At 39.3% G+C, this 19,853-nt stretch overlaps 5 protein-coding genes, 1 long non-coding RNA gene and 3 other non-coding genes across 12 annotated transcripts; 7 read left to right on the top strand and 2 right to left on the bottom strand.

The window, feature by feature from the left end:
- Positions 1-39: 39 nt before the first annotated feature.
- On the top strand, positions 40-7,621 carry LOC6546781. Of its 2 annotated transcripts, none has more exons than XM_015156615.2 (7): positions 40-195; positions 3,828-4,062; positions 4,125-4,367; positions 4,422-4,516; positions 4,566-6,081; positions 6,148-6,380; positions 6,442-7,621. In XM_015156615.2, the coding sequence occupies exons 1-7, from the start codon at positions 185-187 to the stop codon at positions 6,608-6,610; spliced, it is 2,502 nt and encodes an 833-aa protein (XP_015012101.1). In that variant the 5' UTR covers positions 40-184; the 3' UTR covers positions 6,611-7,621. The 2 variants fall into 2 exon arrangements, with proteins under 2 accessions (XP_015012101.1, XP_001974555.1); XM_001974519.3 differs by lacking the exon at positions 40-195 and adding an exon at positions 3,263-3,476.
- Positions 210-2,011, top strand: LOC26526585. The gene is made up of 4 exons (XM_015157333.2): positions 210-486; positions 1,283-1,378; positions 1,452-1,573; positions 1,632-2,011. Exons 2-4 carry the CDS (start codon positions 1,358-1,360, stop codon positions 1,873-1,875), a joined length of 387 nt encoding a protein of 128 aa, XP_015012819.1. The 5' UTR covers positions 210-486; positions 1,283-1,357; the 3' UTR covers positions 1,876-2,011.
- Positions 2,263-2,889, top strand: LOC6546780. The gene is made up of 3 exons (XM_001974518.3): positions 2,263-2,373; positions 2,427-2,551; positions 2,614-2,889. The coding sequence occupies exons 1-3, from the start codon at positions 2,350-2,352 to the stop codon at positions 2,840-2,842; spliced, it is 378 nt and encodes a 125-aa protein (XP_001974554.2). The 5' UTR covers positions 2,263-2,349; the 3' UTR covers positions 2,843-2,889.
- Positions 7,617-11,795, bottom strand: LOC6546782 (protein singed wings 2). The gene is made up of 5 exons (XM_026980550.1): positions 11,416-11,795; positions 9,105-9,308; positions 8,461-8,944; positions 8,223-8,402; positions 7,617-8,170 (listed from the first exon to the last, which is right to left on the bottom strand). The coding sequence occupies exons 1-5, from the start codon at positions 11,481-11,483 to the stop codon at positions 7,622-7,624; spliced, it is 1,485 nt and encodes a 494-aa protein (XP_026836351.1). The 5' UTR covers positions 11,484-11,795; the 3' UTR covers positions 7,617-7,621.
- Positions 11,796-12,150: 355 nt separating this feature from the next.
- LOC6546783 (cytoplasmic phosphatidylinositol transfer protein 1) lies at positions 12,151-14,568 on the bottom strand. Its single transcript, XM_001974521.3, has 7 exons — positions 14,355-14,568; positions 14,135-14,283; positions 13,978-14,066; positions 13,230-13,237; positions 13,102-13,173; positions 12,914-13,043; positions 12,151-12,848 (listed from the first exon to the last, which is right to left on the bottom strand). The coding sequence occupies exons 1-7, from the start codon at positions 14,403-14,405 to the stop codon at positions 12,556-12,558; spliced, it is 792 nt and encodes a 263-aa protein (XP_001974557.1). The 5' UTR covers positions 14,406-14,568; the 3' UTR covers positions 12,151-12,555.
- A 408-nt stretch (positions 14,569-14,976) lies between these two features.
- Positions 14,977-19,215, top strand: LOC113564241. 3 transcript variants are annotated; one of them, XR_003407832.1, is made up of 17 exons: positions 14,977-15,082; positions 15,267-15,360; positions 15,772-15,817; positions 16,005-16,074; positions 16,272-16,321; positions 16,518-16,579; positions 16,781-16,832; positions 17,026-17,076; positions 17,253-17,302; positions 17,489-17,538; positions 17,726-17,787; positions 17,966-18,015; positions 18,195-18,246; positions 18,418-18,463; positions 18,648-18,715; positions 18,892-18,939; positions 19,114-19,215. It is a non-coding gene; the product is annotated as an uncharacterized LOC113564241 (long non-coding RNA). The 3 variants fall into 3 exon arrangements; XR_003407830.1 differs by having other exon boundaries at positions 15,267-15,365; XR_003407831.1 differs by having other exon boundaries at positions 15,267-15,365; positions 16,518-16,596.
- On the top strand, positions 17,337-17,422 carry LOC6546560. The gene has a single exon (XR_046621.2). It is a non-coding gene; the product is annotated as a small nucleolar RNA R38 (small nucleolar RNA).
- LOC6546561 lies at positions 17,576-17,656 on the top strand. The gene has a single exon (XR_046622.2). It is a non-coding gene; the product is annotated as a small nucleolar RNA R38 (small nucleolar RNA).
- Positions 18,746-18,829, top strand: LOC6546566. Its single transcript, XR_046627.2, has one exon. It is a non-coding gene; the product is annotated as a small nucleolar RNA R38 (small nucleolar RNA).
- Positions 19,216-19,853: the final 638 nt, after the last annotated feature.

Raw genomic sequence — 19,853 nt, 5'->3', positions numbered from 1 at the left:
TACCAAACAGAATCTGGTATTAAGGAGTAGCACAGCAATGCAGTACGGTGTTTTTTAGTAACATCTAGGTATGGCAGTGCCGTAAGTTCCTGGGCAAAGAAAAATAAATACTAATGAATAAAATGAAGCAGAAATAAAGTGCAATAATCTTCCGACAACGAGGAGATTACAAGTGCAATACACCATGGCTGCAAAGTAAGTGAAATAGATAAGGTTAAGAAAGAGTGCAAAAACATTAAATCGCTTATGTGCCTGCGTCTGCGAGAGTGTGTGTGTGGGCGGCGCGCTGTGTATGTGGGGGTATTTTTGTGTTTGTTTTGAGCTGCAGCCTCCGCCCTCGCATCCACCCACCTTCCCCTCTCCCATTCAATTTGCATTCACATACACAGGAAGTGGGAAGAGGAGGAGGGAGAAGAAGAGTGAGATATGTATCGATTCCGAGCGGAGAAATTGATAAAATGTCAAAGTTCATAAGACTGGTAACCGGTAAAATGAAATTTGATTATTAAGTTCAGCTCAATAATAATTTTCAAAGGATGCATGAGTCTCCAATTAAACCAATTCTTAAGTCGTATCGTCAAAAACCGGTATCGGACTTTATTGTAATGTTATATCAAGAAAAGTCTTAAATAAACATTGCTTATTTATAAATATGTTATGAATACACAACAATACACAACATATGTATAATGAAAAAGTTTGTGTTTATATTTTAATATAAAAAGATTTCCTGTGAACATTTTCTAACAAAAATTTAAGTTATTACGATGAGGAAAAACAATAAACCATTTTTATATTCATTTAAAAAGTTCATATATTTTTATGTATTTATACTTTATAATATTTGAAAAACATTTTTTTACAAATCCGAAATGAGCGATGTCTTAAAGGTCAAAGCCCTATTCGTCATATTCTAAAGTATACTTTTTAGAACTGTAAGAATCTCACGTAGAAAGAGTTAAAATTTGGGTTGGGAACTCCCCAAGAAGTTTTCATGGGCCAGGTGGTTAATGGAGCGCAAGTTCATCATGACTATATGATTTTGCATTGGACATGACGTGTGGAGATTCATTTGAACCAAGTTAATTGTCGCAGTGAAGGCTACCGAATGGTTTTGCTAGATGAGTCTTAATTATTTTATTGTGTCCCTTTTTCAATTGCCATATAAGATGGGAATTCTGCAATTATTTGAATTAGTAGGTGTTTCTCGTGAAGCAGAAATGTGATTTTTTTGTATCTTCATCATACAAATCAAAACTCGTTTGCTACTTAAATCAACCAGCCTTCGTTTTGGGCTCAAAACTGACCAAACGTTTGGATGATCAGATAGTTTTTATTCAACCGCAGACAGGTCATCATGTCTCGCGATTTTTGCGCGGTAGGTAGTGTAGTAGCATATGTAAGCAAATCAAAGTTAAACCATACATTTTTGGAATCATGTTAATATCTAGCTGTTGGCGATTCTCATCTTCTCTTTGGCCAATGCCGCACCGCAAACTTCCCCAACTATCGTTCCGCAAATCCGCACTAATGGCTTCCAACTCGAGCCCCTCAATCAAGAATACTTCCTCAGGTAGCTAATGAAAGTCCAGAGACAGCGACCCTTTAATTAGATAGTTTTGCATCTGTAGAATCGAACATCCGGGTGGCACTATTCGCCAGGAATCCGTGAGCCAGAATGAAGCCGGACACCTGCAAGTCAAAGGTGTGATTAACCAGCCTTTCGAGGATCAGGGCGCCAATCTTATTGTCACCTACGCGGCTGGTCCGAATGGATATGTCGCGAAATACAGCTACGGAAAAAAACCTCCAACGCTGCCTCCGGACACCCCACTATTCCTCAGTCCCACTGCTCTAAAAACAACAGCTGGATAAAGCTTAGTATTGATATTAACGAGAGATTAAAGCCACAACTTGCCGTAATTTATATTTTTAGTCATCTCCGTATTTATTAACAGTAATCAAATAGTAATCGTCACATACATGTTAATAGAAATCAATAAATTGGCTTTAGATTACGCCTGTTTAAGAAAGCTTTTAAGAAATTAATATTCCTATTTTGGTTGCTCTTATCGTTAATTGTTTAGACCCTGATTTAAAATCTTATTGGGTGACTTTGTTTCCTGGACAATGATTCACCGTGGGAAGTTTTATTGTTATGTAAACCATTATTGACAGTATTCAAAACGCGCATTATTTTTCTATTATAATATATATTATAAGCAGAGAACGATTTTTGAATGTGTTTACTGATGATTCCAGTTTTAGACGTGCTTTAAGTAAGAGTTTATTTGCTAGCTGTGAGTTATCTAGGAACAGCAGTCGCTAACCAACAGGCAAAAGATCATCATGGCGCACTTTATGTTAAGCTCAGTAAGTTCGTCTCAAAAGTTTTCCTGCCCATCGTTGTATAATATTTGCTACAGGTGTTTTTGGTTCTGTTTCTGAGTCTGGTGAATTCGTCACCCACAACTTCAGTTACCAAGTTCGTGCCGCCCATTAACGATAATGGAGTTGTGCTGGTGCCATCTGAGAAAAAGTATTCCCTGAGGTAAACAAGTAGTGAAGTAAAGATAATTCAGTAAACACAAGCAAGTGGCTTTCGTATTGTAGGATTGACCTCGATGGCTCGACGCGGGATGAGATTGTTGAACAGATTGCTCCAGATCTGCTTCAAGTTAAGGGCACTTTTTTCCAGCGTTTTCCCGGATCCATAAACCTGCTGGTCACCTACGAAGCTGGTCCCAATGGATATGTCGCCAAGTATAGCCTATCTAGACAATCTTATTTGACCCCGGCTCAGCAATTACAACCGATTGTGTTAAAAACTGCAGCTGGATAAAATTGATGTTGATGGTCCAAATAAACTTTTTATAACGCGCAATAAAACAGACAAGGTCTTTGATTATGTTTAACTTCTATAAAATCTGACTATCTTCTTGTATAATACTGCTCGATTTTAACGTGTATATGTCAATGTATAAAACGTAAATATCCCAAAGCTTTTTATAATCCGTAACATATTGTAGAAGGCATAGTCAAATTCGTTACCCTCTTAAACTGGAATCGATACCTTCGTCATTGAAGCGGTCACCACTTCGATGAATACATTACTGCTCGTACACCCGCTCAACCGCAATGATGGAAACACTCGGAAGCTTTCACCTCACTTCTCACCTGCTGGTTCACCTAGGCGTGAGCGGAATTCTGATCACGCTCTCGTATCACGGTTGGTCGTATCAGGCAGCTGGGCCACATCGGAATCAGACAGTTGGCATTGCGCGGAGCTATTGGCTTGTTGACTTATCAGAAACGTCGGTCGTTAAGTGTGATAAGGAGCCACGATGCAACGCTAGACTTGGAAGCACCGAAATCCACTAGATTTCAGCAACAATGTTTCGGGACTGGCGCAGAACCAGGCACAAGCGATGGCAGAAGGTTCAGCAGAAGCAGCAGGCCTTGATCCTCCCCGAGAGGTTGCTTACTTCATCCCTAAACTGTGTTTCCACATGAGTTGCCTTAGACAATGCCAAACAAATGGAGATTGCATAAAACCCAATTTACATTTAACTGTTAGCGAAAACGTTGAGCATTGATTGTATTTGTAGTGTTTACGTGCATACCGGTTTTTCTAAAGCACTTGTTGTATGAATTCTTGAACAAGTTTCAAGATACAGCTCATATTTTAGCAGGGAAAATAGTTGGCACTTTGAGTACGAGCGTAATTGCTCCGAAGCTTTTCTCTCAGCATTTGAAATATACATATTTCCTTGCCTCAAAGTCTGAATTACAATAACCCTTCTGTTCTAACTCTGTCGTATTTACAGGGAGACGATGATAGTGTTTGTCTACGACACAGAGTGTCTCACGGACGAGGCGGATGATCCCATATCGGCGGTGCTGTACTTCCACCCAAGCTGGGTGTCCGACTCCCAGAAGGTGGCTTTGTGTGGTCAGCTCATGGGCACCTCGTACTTCCTCAAGGATTGCTTTTTTAATCCCCGCATCCTGGCCCTGCAGAATGGCAAGTTTGTGCTGAAGGAATTCGGTCGTTTCATTCTGGTAAAATTACTCAAGTAATTCCATTTTCTTGTATTCATTCGATCGAGTATTATGTTCCTCAGGCAATTGGCACTGATCGAAATATTGGCGACCAACTGCTGGAACATCGCGCTGATCTCCTGAGTTCCCTGCTCAAGTTTTTCCACCGTGATGTGCAGACTTTGTATGCTCAGTATGCTGCTCCGCCCGCCCTAAACCGCCGGAATCTCAGCGAGAAACTGTACCACATCTTTGAAACATATCTGCCGATGCTGCAACGCAACGGAAATACATTTCAAAATGTGCCGAGGCTACGAATGCCAAAGGTGAGTGGTTAGAAGAACAAAGCGAGGACCTAGATAACCGTGATTCTTTTCCAGACGGCCAGTCATATATTCCTGGAGGCTATTCAAACCTTGCAAAGTTGCCAGCAAACAAAGGGAGTACTTGGCGGAGCGATTCTGTACCACAACAAGTAGGTAAATCCAGAAAGTCTGACCAATTTATTAACACGAATCTTTTAGGGTGGTGGCCTCCCAACTAAGCGATATGGTGACCAAGCACCTTGTGCTCACTGATCCACTCCACATTCGCACAGCGGCCGAGCCAGTGACCAACTATCCTGAGTTCCACATACCCAACGGCGTTCAGATGCTGGTGGTTTATTTGGAGCGAATGCAGTACCGTCAGTTAGCTGGCGAAGCACAGCGTGCTCAGAACCTACAGATGAACACGGCTCAGCTCACCCAAAATGGGATGCCGTTTCAGTATGCCAAGCGTAAGATGAAGCGGGACAAGTCGCTCATTTTTACTCATATACCCGAGGAGGAGCACGCCCCAGAGCAGGCGGGAGCAGTTGAACTGCCACCAGCCAGACCCAAATCTATGCGACCCACCCACCTGCCGTTGCGTATAAAAAGCATGCAGAGTAAAGAGCTGCCGGAGTCTGGCATTGCATCAATAAATTTCGACGAAACCGATTCCTATCCGCAGTTCATTGGACGAACCAGCGTTTGCAATACTCCAATGACCGAGAACAAGGTTCTGCCGGTGGCCAATGTAATGTCCATTTGCGCAAATCCAGAAGATGAGGGCAAAGAAGAGGATATTCACAATTCTAATGGCAAAACACATTCGCGTCGAAATTCTCTGAAACTGGATGTAGAGAAATTCTTCCAGAACTTCATTAGCAATCCAAACAAACAGTTGACCCGACGCAAATCCTCTGCAGACCTCCAGGATGCGCTTCGCGCCATCTCAAAGAAATTGAATAACTTTACACATGGCCTCAAGCCCGATGTGAACCGAAATGGAAGCGCTAATGGCGATGCCTCTTCGGGTTCGCCGGATTTCATAGAGGACGATGAGAAGATTACTTCCCGGACCATCAGCGATCCCACCTATCCAGTATTTAACACTAACGGCCAGCAGATCTCGCGCAGTTTGTTCCAGCAGTTTCTTGATCAGTACCGCAAATTGTGGGGTGCGGCTAGTGAGCAGGCGCACGAAGATGCTGAACTTGCCGCTCTGGTAGCCGAGTTCCAGGAGTTCAACGCCGAGATCCAAAAGCTCGACGAGCACATGAGACAGCAAGCAGCGGAAGCATCGTCCGCCGATAGGAATCTCAACGTTTCCGCAGCCAAAACTCCGCTGGACAAGCGATCCATGACTCTGCCATTGAAATCAGCTGGCGAATCTACTTTCGGAGAGCGTGCGTCCGGACGCAGTGGAGCTGGTGGCGTACCACTAACACCGCTGATGGCCAAACTATCTGTTCTGGCTCTAAGCGAAACTACGCCCATCGAGATACAAACTCCGCTTACAACCAGTAAGGTTTTCCCACGGCGAAGTTCACTGAAGTGCGAGGATGCAGTGGATGCATTGGCGGCTTTGTCCACTGCTCCTGCTCAACCTCCGGGTCCAATTCAACCTGATGGCTTGCAGAGAACTGAACTCTACATTTGTGGTCAGCAGAATATGACCTTGTTATTGCTAATGGAGGATGGTACTTGTCAACAACAACCAGTTGTACAGAAGATGGTAAGTTGATAGATTTTTTGTCGTGAACGAATTCAGTTAATAATTTATCATACTTCATCCAACTAGTTCGACATATGCGTGGCCAAGTTTCCGCACATGGAATCTCAACTAAACCAGACCTTAAACGTAAATGTAGAGGGTGACAACCGCGACGGCAGCAACTATAGCTTCATGTGCGTCGACTCCAAGTGGGATGTTCTGCAGCGGAATGGCCCTTGGAATCCCCTAGAGCTTAACATAATTGAAAGCATGCACTCAATACATTCCAGTGGTCATCATCTTACTGATTTGATCTTAAGGTATGTATCAACTGTCATACACATTCTGTGAATGGTTTTATTAAGTTTGAAACATTTTTAGATCCCACGACTCCGTTTATTATGGCCACAAGAATGGAAGGACTGAGTTCTTCTACAAGGAGCCTACCCATCAGATCAATGGCATACCACCGCCTTCGGATCCAATAGGCAATATACAATCCCGCGCCAAGTCGCGACTGGAACGTGATCATTCCTACATGCTGTTCTAGGCTGTACAGTGGATCGTAGGATCGTATCTTATAAACATATTGAATACTCGCATGCTTAGCCAAAAACATAGTTTACGCGAGGACACCAGGTAGACTGGGTCCCCGAAGAATAGCCAACTTTATGCCATCCACAGTTATTTAATTTGCGATCTCTGGCTGATTCCTTCGTGAGTCTTTAGTTTTGTATAGTGGTTAGATAATGATTCCATATCATATACAATGCAAACCAAGGGAACTCAATTTTAAAGGATCTAAATTTTACTTCGACTTTTTATACAACAAATTTATAAGACACATTGACGACCTTTTTAACCGCCATTCAATAGACTCACGAAGGAAACCAAAAGAATTTTAGAAATGCCGCTTCCAGCCAGCGAATTATTAAGCCTCGTTTAATCTTTCACTTGATTGATGTAAAGTACAAAAATGTTTTAAGATTTGTTTACAATGTCCAGCACTGTTGTTTAATTTATAAGCTTGTACCCTATACAATTATTTTAAACAGTTTGCATTTGCTTTGACCGAAAAGATGCGACATTTTGCACTGATTTTGAAAGCCAAAGAAATTAAATCGAGGGTTTTAATTGTATATATACATGATACAAAATTAGATTCATTTAAATGGAATAATGTGCAACTAACTTAAAATTCACACAGATTCCGTTCTGTCCAGATGCAAACATAAACTTATCTTAGCTGTTTCTCATTATTACAAATTAAGCGCTTTGTGCCAATTTAAATGCAGGTTAAATGCTAAAATCAACCGTCAAATGTGTAGGAACGTGAGAACGAATGTTTTTACCAAACAAAACATTTTAAAAAGTGCAATAGTGTGGAAAAACAACTATTTTGAGAGTTTTGCGTTGACCTAGCTTAAATATACATACATAAATAACTAAACAACATTATTTATATATAAATATTCATATATGATACAAAGACCGCTATTGTTTTTGTAGATTTTCAAGAATAAACCGAAAACCGTTGTCTCTGGTTGAGAAATACTATCGACTAAGGCATTTTCATCACAATCCAAGGAACTCGACTGTAATACTTGTAATAGTAGTAATCGTAGGCAAGCTTGCCCAGGATGAGGAATATGAGGCTGGCCAGAACCCCGTTCAGCCAATCAATGGGGTGGATCTGAGTGTCGCCCTCCACGCTTAAATTGCACATCTCCTGCCGACTGAGGGTCAGCACTTTGGCCAGCAGCTGGTCATCATCAAGGCGGTAGGTGCAGCTCACATTCCAGGCATCCCGCACGATATCCTTGTACTTGGTCAACAGCTCTCGCATTCTGCTGCCAAACTTGCAGGTGCAGTGCCACGGATTTCGGCTCAGCAATAGCAGATTGGCATTCTCGTTGTCATCCAGAGCGTTGTCCAAGGCGTAGACATGGAGCTTGCGGAGATTGTTGCCCCGCAGGTTGAGCAGGCGGAAGTTCTGCAGCCAGTAGGTGTCCTCCAAGTTGTCCACATTGGATATTTGATTGTTCTCCAGCTGCATATCCACAACGTGACGGTAGTGGGGATTGTCCCGCAGCGGATTTATGTCACTGATCTGTTAACAAATCTAGTGAGTTAGGTTCCATTGAGCACATTATAAATCTTACCATATTATCGTTGATAACTAAAGTGGTGGTGTTATCCGGCAAAAAGGCTGGCAAGCGGTGGAACTGCAGATGAGAACAGTTGACCGTATAGAGCGGTATGTGCGTCCTGGGCAAGATGTGATGCATGAGGCAAGTGCAGTTCCTTAGATCCTCGTGGGATTGGCATTGTTTCTTCAGTTCCTACAATAATCAGATTATCGTACTAATGATCGGTAAGGATGAATAAGCAGTTACCTACCAGTTTATAGTGCATGACGAGGAGCATCTGGCGTTCCTTATACTTTCGATCTGTGCAGATTAGTTCGTCGCGGTCCACCACCAGACGTCCCTTTTCCGGCTGCAGCAACATCCACTTGAAGTTTCGCGTACAGTTCCACGGATTACCCGCCAGATAGAGCTGCTCGAAATTGCGGGGCAGCAACAGAGGTCCATCCAGTTGGATGAGTTGGTTCCATCGCAGATCTAAAACCTTGAGCGGATGCACCCGTTTGAAGGTTCGGGATGAAATATATGAGAGATTCGTCCACGAAATATTGATGGTATGAAGCTCCGACATCTCGGGAAAATCGAATTTGAATTCGGTGAAGCCACTGTACTCGATGGTCAGTGACCGAAGGCGTGGCAATTTCTGAAGATCCCTGAAATGATTTAGACCGTCCTTTGGCCAGCCGCAGAGAAGCATTTCCAGTGCGGGCTGCGCTTTGCTCAACTTTCCAGACTGGCTATAATGAATATATAAAACCATTACAGGAATTAGTAGCAAAAGGAAGCATAAAGCAAAGTGCTTCGACTATCTGATGCGCCACCTATCGGGCACAATTACAAAGTTCTTATTCTTTAGGGGACTTAAATGAACCCTATTTATTTGTATACCATACTCACTTCAGGGCAGCGAGGTTATTCATTCCGCCATAGCACTTAAGAGTTCCGTTCCGGTTTGATCTGGAGCAGTTTCCGCCCGCCGCCTCCGGCGCCGAAGACCAACCAAAGCAGCCGCGCCCGGAATCGGGCATCGGCATGATCTCGGTGGTGATGGTGGTCAGCAAAGTGCTCGTCTCATGGCTGGCATCCGCTGCATGGCCCAGTCTAAGTAACAGATAAGTGATAAGTAAATAAATGTCTATCTCATGATGCTATTTTTGGGCCAGATAGGCAGATAAATTTAGTCGCACTGCGACTCTCTTTTAGGGCCAACTCGATAAGCAGGCGCCAGGTAAGACTTAATTGCTTTGGGAATACACAGATACGGATAGAGATACTAACTATTTAATTTCCTTTATTTTCTCGCCCTACATCCCGGAAATTTGGCTCAACTAACATGTTGAGGGTTGATAAATTGAGAAAAGAATATGGCCCATTTACGCATCTCGCCTTTAAATATAGCCATGAATCGGTATTAAGCACTTCAAACTGCTTTTAGCCAACCGACTTGACAAATATATGTCTGTAATCTAAACGGTAGCTAAACTCAACTCACATTCACGCTGGCAGTAGTATGGAAATCTTGTTTGTTTTGTCTATATGGCGGTTCTATTAGCGAACCGAGAATCGAAGTGTATCACATGATGCTCATTTGCCACATCTATAGGTGCTACATTGCTGGTTGACACACAGGAGTCACAGTCTGGGATGATTTTAAAGGCCCGTTTCCGCGATTCAAGTGTGTTTTTCAACTGTATTACTGAATGTAGAGGTAGGTCGGGGAAAACTTTCGGTGAAATATTTATAAGATTATTTCCGAAACGAATTTTCAACAGTAAATATTATTGAGTAATCATAAGAACGCTGCGAGAATACGCACGGAAAATACATACATCATCTTCTAATATTCCCCGGCGCATTTTCCGAAGGGTACTAACTGACAATTAGCAACTGGCGTTCAAGGCGTTAAACTCAACAATACACAAAGTGAAATATAACAACATCGACAATATTTTCGTATTAATCCACGAAAAAAGGCAGTTCGGTAGCAGCTTTGTTTGATTAGAAGTGGTAACATTTTGGGAACGACAAATATTGAAATTCGTTTGCTATTCCGCATATGTGCTTTATAAAGCCAAAATCCTAACTGACAGAATCGACACTCTTTCTCCGAGTGACTTGGGCTGCCAATTATCATTAATTATTACTGCCAAATTGAAAGGGTACACACAAACAGACGCTCAGACCTGTATTTCAATATTTTCCGACACCGAAATTTGTTTTATTTGTCCCTCGAAGTTTCACTTGGTTCGCTGAAATGTATACCAAGTGTGCAACATGGCGTATGCGTGATAGCATCTGCGGACAAGTTCAGTCGCATTTTAATTGAATATCACTTCTCAGTTGACTCTTGATCATGGGACAGTTGGCATGCTTTTTCATTTAGACAATAAAATCGGCTGGTCAGGAAAAAATAATAATTAAAAGGTACACTGAAGATGAATTGCAAACATTTCAATCACTTTTCCACTAACACTAAATCTAAATAAATCCACTTATAAATCCGTCACGACAGCGGCTGTCAATTGGTTCTTGATTCTCATCGAGATTGCTCAATAGGTGCCGCAGAATAAATAAAATCGAAAAGATGATTTGAAGAAATGTGAGCAGACAACCGACCCAGATCTGAAAGCGTTTTGTTGTTATATATTATTTTGATAAACGAAAACTTTTTATAGCCGTTACTGCGATAAGAATTCTTAAATTTGAGCCAGATACCTGAATCCCTCTGAAATTCATGGTTGTGATACGCTGCTTGGGGTGAGCGATAAGTGCGGAATGGCTTTTCGCCTCTGTTTTAAATTTTGAGGGAGTTGCTACCATAGAACTTTATTGCTCTAATTGCCATGTGCGTTTGGAATATTAAACTCGTTACACAAAAAAGAAGAATAAAGCTATCATATCATGTGTGGGAAGTACAAACAATGATAGGGCAACTTAGGCTTTGGTTCTAGTGAACTCTTTAATGTACTCCAGTTCGTTTGGTTTGCCTAGTCTTTATATTAACCATAAAACCCAATCAGTTCGGTTTGATTGCATGGCCCCATAAAAGGTTTACCATGGACTATAACCCACATATGGAGTGGCACAGAATAGGATTTAGTATGTTTATTAATAAATAAGCTAGTGCTGTAAACATCTGATAACAGCGGCGAATTGCAACTATTACACTGGATTACACATATGCCGCGGGGTCCACTTGTGTTTTTACCTTACTAAAAGCATGCAAAAGAGCGAAAATGTTTTCGCTGCCCGTTTTTGAAACACACTGGTCGCCATAATATTATTCGGGTATTTTTAAATATTTATTTAAAGACTGTTTATCCGGGTTGCGTTGTTTTCAATCAGAATATTCCATTGTGCCGATCGGCACAGGTAGGGCAGGTTGGGCAATTTCGATTGAATTGTTTTGGCTCTGCCATTTGCTCTATGCTAAAATCATGATCAAAAAATTGTTATTTTCCGCGATCCGTCGCTTAATGACCACGCATCCGCGTATCTATCCGCACTGTGCTACTTTTCTCGCGTTTGAAGTTCAAATGCGGCGCGAACGCGAACCGCTGGTGCTTTTGCTGTTTTTTTTTCTTTAGCCGCTCCGCGGGTAATCATTTTTGACGTCCGAGATCTCCAGCGGCAAATCAGCTGGCAGCGAGAGCGAAATAGACTTATCAATAGTCCTCTCCACGTTTTTTGGGGGCTCGTTTCGGGTGGAGCAGCTGTTCAGTTCCCCGGTGTGAGGGTTATTTATGATCAGCGTCAGGGTCAATTCCGCTCGCATTTATTGACTTACACACTGGCGATCCACTCGGTCAAGTAGGTGGTGAATCAGCTCTATCTGCTGCTCGGTTCACTGGCATACAAATGACTTATAATTTGGCCAGCAACAAATCAAAACTTTTTAATGGCCCTCGGGTGCTGAATAAAAGTAATTAAGAATCATATGACATAGGTACATTTCTAATATGTTTAATCGTTGGTATTTGTACAACAAAATATACATTTAGATGTGAGCTAAACTAGGGAATATAGTTAACACAAACCTTTCACTAGGATGTCTGTGCAACGCATAAACGTTTGACTAAAAATTGCGTGGTCTGGTTTGTAACAATTATTTGGTTACGAGTTTCCAGCTAGGTGCTTGTGCATTGTACTTTTAAACGCAGCAGGCAGTTACTAGAGCTCTGAGCTTCTTTGGACCGTAGAAATGCATCGACAATGATATATACACACAAATATGCGTACGTTAATAAGATCTTTTCTATGAAACTTTTTAAGCTTGCCGCGAGGCCTTAAAGGTACTATTTCTGCCTGCATTCTGTCACTTCAATTTTCCTAGGTTTTAGTTAAATTCTCAATAAATATCTCCATCAGAGGCACCACTTGTGTTGTGAATTTTCTCATTGGTCTCGGCCTGCTTTTGGCGCTCGTAGGCCCGAACATCCTCTAGGGTCATTCCATGCCATTCGTCCACCCATGCGAAAGCCTGCCGGTGTCCCAGTAGGAGAATCTCCCAAATTTCGCGCTGAATGAAGTCCTCCACTTTGGTCTGCAGACCCCATACCTCAAAGCTGGCATGGACAACTTTATAGGAGCACATAATGGGCTTGTCCGTTTTCTGCCATCCTTCAATCAGTGGACCACGGTCTAAAAATAAAATAAATATGCATTTTTTTTTTGCCTGAATTTTATCATTCACATGATCACATTACTTGTCTTTTCGGATTTGAATAACTTGGGATCTTCCTCCTTCTTATAATGCTTGGCTCTGACTTCATCGAACGCTATATCCAAATATTCCACAGCTCGGGCATTGAGCTCTTCTTCAGTAAGTTCCAGACACTGACAAGAAAATTACATTATTCTTCAATGTTAAGTTTGACCTTCAAGTTACTATTACGTTTTCTGTGCTGCCATTATTGTCCTCGTACTTAGTTTTGATAAGCACATTTAGTTTGGGTATGAAGGAACACTGTCAAGAAATAATTGGTTAGCGAAGGCGGATCAAAATAGAGTTCAGGCAATTACCGTGTATTCTGGTGAAGGTTCCATCCAAATTCACATCAATTACAGCACATAAAAATATGACAGGAATAAAAATCAATAAGCCCCGTCCATTAAATGTGTTGGCTTGTAATACTTAAAAATACAGTAGTCATGGATCTGATAATAAGAGCCCCTTGATTCCATGAAATATTTAAAGGTCTTTGGTACAAAGTCGCAATTAAACATTAATAATAAGCCCTACAATTTGATTGATTATTTTACGTAAATAACCTATTAAAGGCGAAGTTAGTTAGGCCTGCTTTCATAGAATCAAAATCAACGACTTATAAAGTAATATCCTAGTATTACAGCTTTGCATGTAAATAAACCATTACTCCCTCCATGTCAACGACCCACTGCCATAATCCCCATCGAGTGCATAGCTTTCAATCGGATGCAATGGAGACCGTGTAATCCGATTTTATCAACATATGCGCTGGGAATACACGCAGTTGCTAACAAATGCCATGGAGTGCTTTCTTCAATTCCAAACAAAACCATATCGGTGACGTAAACAGGTGTTTGGTGGAGGACTTATCGGCAGACGTATTGATGATGGTCTGGTGATAAGGGGGAATTCTTGCTGGCCCCCAAAAAATCACACGATGAACGTTTGCCATATGGCTTTAGTAAGATGGCAGGACGGCAGCCCCGCCTCCAGAATACACAATTAGACTAAAAATAGACTGGGATGCGCAGTAGGTGGTGGTGGGTTACTGTCACTCCTCACCTGTTAGCGTGTACGGATAGTAGTTCCATGATTTCTCTATTACATAGAAAACGCGGGGGCAAATGGCCTGGATCCAGTAGGGCAGTCGGCTAAAATGGAAGTTATTTGTAGTCAGAGAGATATTCTACAACTAAGTAGCGCCTCTAGAGATTCCCACCTGGACAAGTGAATGTGCTTCTCCGTGTACTGGCCCTTGCCGTGAACGGGATCCTCGCAGGGCCTGTTCTCGACCACCTCAACGCCCTCGCCCTCCGCCGATTGCTCCAGACTATGGCGCGCTATCATATAAAGCTGCCCGATTTTGTACTGCAATATGATGAGAGAAAAACTTGATTTGGAGGCTTTATTATAAATGCAAAGTACAATCGGCCACCCACCTCCTCCACCGTAAGCGGCATGCACACGCGGTACTCCTTGGTCAGCACCATTTCTTCGGCGGATTCGTCGGCCGGAGAAAATACAAATCAAAACTTTAAGCGTTACGCAAAGAGACACACACGCGACGCAACGGCACGCAACAACAAATACGCAGTGTGACCAGGCAGCAGTTTAAGTCAAAACGGTACTTAAGATAGAGCGCACCACCACTTCGGTGGAGCACTTCGATGGACCAACAGCTGTGTTAAGAACCATCGATAGCACCATTACAATAATTAGGTATCATTTACAAACTTAAGTGAATTCATAATAAAATAACGATAGTTTTAGTAGGTATCGAGGTCTTTGCTTGAATAAAACATTAGTATCGGTGGTATTTTAAGAAACAACACCAAAACTATGCAAAAAAATTGTATATAAATCAACTTTAATTAAAACTAATACTATTTCTTAAGTACTTGCTTAAAAAGCTTTTAACTACTCGCATTACGAAATAATATTAAAAATAATAAATATTGAGCAATAAAACAAATTATTCACACTTTGTAGGGCACACGATTTTTGGAACTACCCTCGAGAACTATCGATTACCGGCTAGGTAAAAGCAATATTTTTGTAGAATCGTAATACGGTCACATCGCCACGTGCATTCTTTCACTTCTTTTTTTCATTCAAAATGGACGGTCGAGTTTTCTGCTTCGATTCTCAATTAAAGTTTAATAAAAGGGTAAGATGACGTTTCATTAAAGTATATTAAATAGGCAGATGGCTTACTTGATGATAATATTCGTACCGCCCCAGTCTGAAGAGACGTGTTGATTGGTTATTTATACTGATAATAAAAAGCCACAAGTTGCCGACTGATTTAGTGATAAAATTGCAATATACTCATATTGTTCTTTAATTTACAGGATGATGTGCGGTAGCAGGACAATCATTGAATATAGCAATGGAAAAAAACAGTTTTGGTGGTTTTCTGCCAAATTTATCCACACGTGTCCGAAAGTAAGGTTAGTTTTGACTTAAAATTTTTGAACATCACTTAACTATAGTTTACAATAGTTTAGCCATATGCTCTATTTAAAATCTATTGCAACAATGTCATATCCAAGGAAATGAGAAACAAATAAGTACCTTGGTTCCATGAAATTCCACGTGGTTATTACTTCGAATCCCAAAAATTCGATTTTAAAATTGTGGAATTTTTGAAAGTACTGTACTATGCACATTGTAAACTATAGTTGCTTGATATCTTCTATAACTGAATGATGAAACATTTACCCAGCTCGCTTTGATATTCAATGAAGAGAACTGTTCCATATCCAACGCAAAAATATACTGCTGACTACTTGACTTTTTCAACAAGCTATGCGCTTTTTGTTAATATATCTAACATGGTTGTGTTTCTATTTGCAGAGATTCAAATTAAAAGTGGATTGAAAGGCACGTGGTTTACGAGAAGGTGGGTATTTCATACATTTGAATAATAAAAAACATGTAAATGATGATTTATTATTATTTGCTACTCTTGAAGGTCATTGATGAATACTTTCACCTTAAAACCTGATGTAAAATTAAAAAACTAAGTCTCATCGAGACTGAATTTGTTTGTTTAATGTTCTTAATATATTTTATTAATGTGTTTGCAGATAGACGGAATTGAGTTCAAATAAACCGAAATAAGGGCTTTACGAATTCCTGATAAATGAAAAATTTGAGGTAATAACATTACTATATTATTCGCGATACATTTCTCGTATGATGAAACATTTACCCAGCTCGCTTTGATATTCTATGAAGAGAACTGTTCCATATCCAACGCAAAAATAACTTGCTGACTTTAATTAAACTAGATTAGATCGAATAAACTCTTTTACCTAAATATTAATGCTTAAAATATTGCAATATATTTTCAGAATTAAATTCAGGTCTTGGTTGGACTGCTAATTAAGAATGGAAAAATTAGGTAATTAAAAATACACAGTTTATAAAGTAACATTGTATATTTGTGTGATGAAAGATTTACCCAGCTCGCTTTGATTTTCTATGAAGAAAACTGTTCCATATCCAACGCAAAACTTATATTGCTGACTTTTATCATACACTTATAAATGTGACTTTCTATACGGCTATTATATTATGTTTTCTTAATATATTTACAGAAAATTGTTCACAAAAATGACCAAAATAGGCCATCCACAAAAACATCTGGATCTCTTCTCAGGTGTGTATTAAATTTGGGTATGTTAACTAGTTATACCTGAAAATGATGATCTATTATTATTTGCTACTCTTGAAGAGCTTTGATGAATACTTACACCTTAGAAACTGAGTCATTTGTACATATATTTACAAGTGTTAAATCATCACAAATCTGCACATACAGTATTAATTGATTATTTTTCGTTTTATATTGTATTTATAGAACAATGTCTACCAATGGAAACCAAAACTGAGGGTAAATTCGGAAATATAAGGTAATTTAACAAAAGATTTACGAACATTTTTAGAAATATTATGATGAAACATTTACCCAGCTCGCTTTGATATTCAATGAAGAAAACTGTTCCATATCCAACGCAAAACTAAAATGCTGATTTAAATTATGCAAGAATTACTTTTGTGTTCTGTACGAGTAGTTTTAAAAGCAACTTTATTTTATCTTTTCAGAAATAGTTGTATTGCGCATTGAAAATCGGTTTTGGGCTATGTAGTTTAAAGGTAAGTAATTATTTTGTAATATAACAATAATATATGTACCTTTTCTGTGATGTCAAACCAATAGACAAGCATATAACCGAACAATCATGTTGATTTTCACCTGACTGAGCCCAGCAAAACAAAACCATTTTACATCAAATTTTAGTAAGCATAAACTAAAGTACTTTATTTTACAGGCAAGGCAAAGGGAAATGCGGAAATATTCATCGAATTTCATGAATAAATGGTAAGCATATAACTAAAAAAAAAAATTTAACTTCATATGCGCAATGATGACCACTTTATTTAAGCCAAACAGTTATCCCTGTCATAAGAATAATTGATGATAAAAGTTGCTGATTCATACATGAAACTCTTCTTATTAGTATTTCCCTTTATTCGAATGATAATAATTATGTTTTTATTCTTACAGATATTTGCACTCTATATCAAACTACGAAGGAATTTTGGTGATTAAAAAAGGTCAGTTCCTGCTTTTTGCTATCTACTAAGATATTGCCTTTGTGATGAACAACTTTTTACAGCCAAACAGTTATCCCTGTCATAAGAATAATTGATGATACAATAATCTGACACACTAACTTTTAAAGGCGATCTATATACATATATGTCTATCATCTTACTAATAATATGGGTTTCTATATTTCAGATTTGCATATATACAAAAATAACAAATTCCACCAAGTGGAGGATGGCTTAAAAACCTTTAAGGTAGGCCAACTTTCAAATACAATTTTTGACGCCCCATTTATTTTTTATGATGATTTCGTATACCGCCCCAGTCGGAGAAATTATGTCGATTGGATTAATTTTCTGATAGCTAAATTCTTGAATAGTTGTGAATCTTTGATAGACCTTTGTAGTAAATCCTTTTTCTTTTATCTTACAGATATTCACAGTGGTAACAGTACACAAACAGCAATTGATTTTAAGTTCAAGGTATGTTTTATATCAACCAATCTTTAACACTACCCTTATTTTCTATGATGATTTCGTATACCGCCCCAGTCGGAGAAATTATGTCGATTGGATTTTTTTTACTGATACATATCACATTATAAATTATTATAAAATTGTAAACTTCCTTTTTATTAAATGTGTACTCCTTTAAATTACAGGATTACATCATTTGCTGTACCCAAATTGGGTTGGATTATAATGAATTGCAAGGTGGGTCAATCACGAAATTAATATTAAGTTATATTAATATTATGATGATCAAGGATACCGCCCCAGTCGGAGAAATTATGTCGATTGGTTAAAACTACTGACTAATCAATGTTTCGCTTTATGCCACTCTATTGGATCGTTTTTAAAACAGTGCTTTTATTTTTCTTACAGATGAAGATTACCCGTGGAAGTATTTTTTTCCATTAACTATATAAAGGTGTGTACTAAACAATTCCTAACATTTTCCTACATTTTCTTTCTGATGACAAACCAATAGACAAGCATATACCTGAATACACGTGTGTTGCTACTTTTTTTGACTGAACTAGACAAATAATTTTAGCTGTGCCGAATCAATCACACGAACCAACCTTAATCAAAACTTGCTTTTCCTCTTTTAGGCTTTCACAATTAATGGAACGACTTATCGAGTGGCTGAAACCTTCATGAATGTGGAAATGTTAAAAAGGTTAGTAAATTAAATAATAGAACGAAGCAATGATGTTATGATGAACACCTTATTTAAGCCAAACAGTTATCCCTGTCATAAGAATAATTGATGATATATTCAGCTGACAAAATATCGCTATTTGCGATAGCTAAACACTAGCCATTGTTTAATATCCATATTATTTTTCCTTCTAGGTAATACCTGACATCTGGCATCGATTGTGATTCTGCTAAACTATGGTGGTAAGTATTTTTTAAATTCTTGCAAGATTATCATTTTTTCTTGAAGAAAACCTAGACAAGCATATAGCTGAATTTCTCTGTCGAAAACTCATGTGACTGATCAGTCACATTTATTTCTATCAATGTGATTAAACCTTAAGAACACAACCTAATTTCTATGTTACCTTTTTGCAGGTATCATACGGATTGTGAAGATCGATCACCAAACGACAACAAAAATTAAACTGCTGTAGTCATTTGAAGCAATAAAAACTCGAAAGATACTGTTTAATATAACGTGATATATTTTATTTTGCATTACAAATTATGTATAGACATTCAATCGCTTCAGTTAGCTGGGAGATAATTGTAACGCTCTGCTTTCCACATTGGCCCAAATCAGCGGGCTGCATATAAGAATATTGGATTTGTAAATGTTGAGTCCTATACGTGTATATATTTTTGCTTTGGATGTTGGTATATGTAAACATGTAAATATAAGTGTACGTGGTTCAAATACACGTTACATATGTGCTTGCTTGGCCTGGGCCTTACATTCTTCATCATTGTAAATATAATATATATATATGTATATTCATATAATGTTTGCGTTGGTTAGGGGCGAGGCCATACACGTTCAAAAAACCTAATTCTGCACAAAAATCATTACCCAGCTTTTTGGCCAGTGTACGAACCTAACTTATGATCGTCTAAACTTAACTTCCGCTTCCAACGCTCTCAAATGCTTGGTTGTTTTCGATTCTCGCGTGTGGAGGCGTGCCATTTGCACACTGAAACATTTAATGGAAAGCACAACTAAAATGCCTGGTATTTTGGTTAATAGGTTGCTAGTGTTTGCATATCGATATAAAATGTTCAATTCTACTAGACAACATTTATAAAGTTTAGTTATTTGATTTGCGGTTTCAACGTGT

The sequence above is a fragment of the Drosophila erecta genome, unplaced genomic scaffold (genome assembly GCF_003286155.1).
Source record: "Drosophila erecta strain 14021-0224.00,06,07 unplaced genomic scaffold, DereRS2 tig00000092-arrow-pilon, whole genome shotgun sequence".
NCBI classification, from domain to species: domain Eukaryota; kingdom Metazoa; phylum Arthropoda; class Insecta; order Diptera; family Drosophilidae; genus Drosophila; species Drosophila erecta.
Note: the sequence above shows the minus strand (reverse complement) of the source record. Positions and strands in the feature narration are given on the sequence as shown.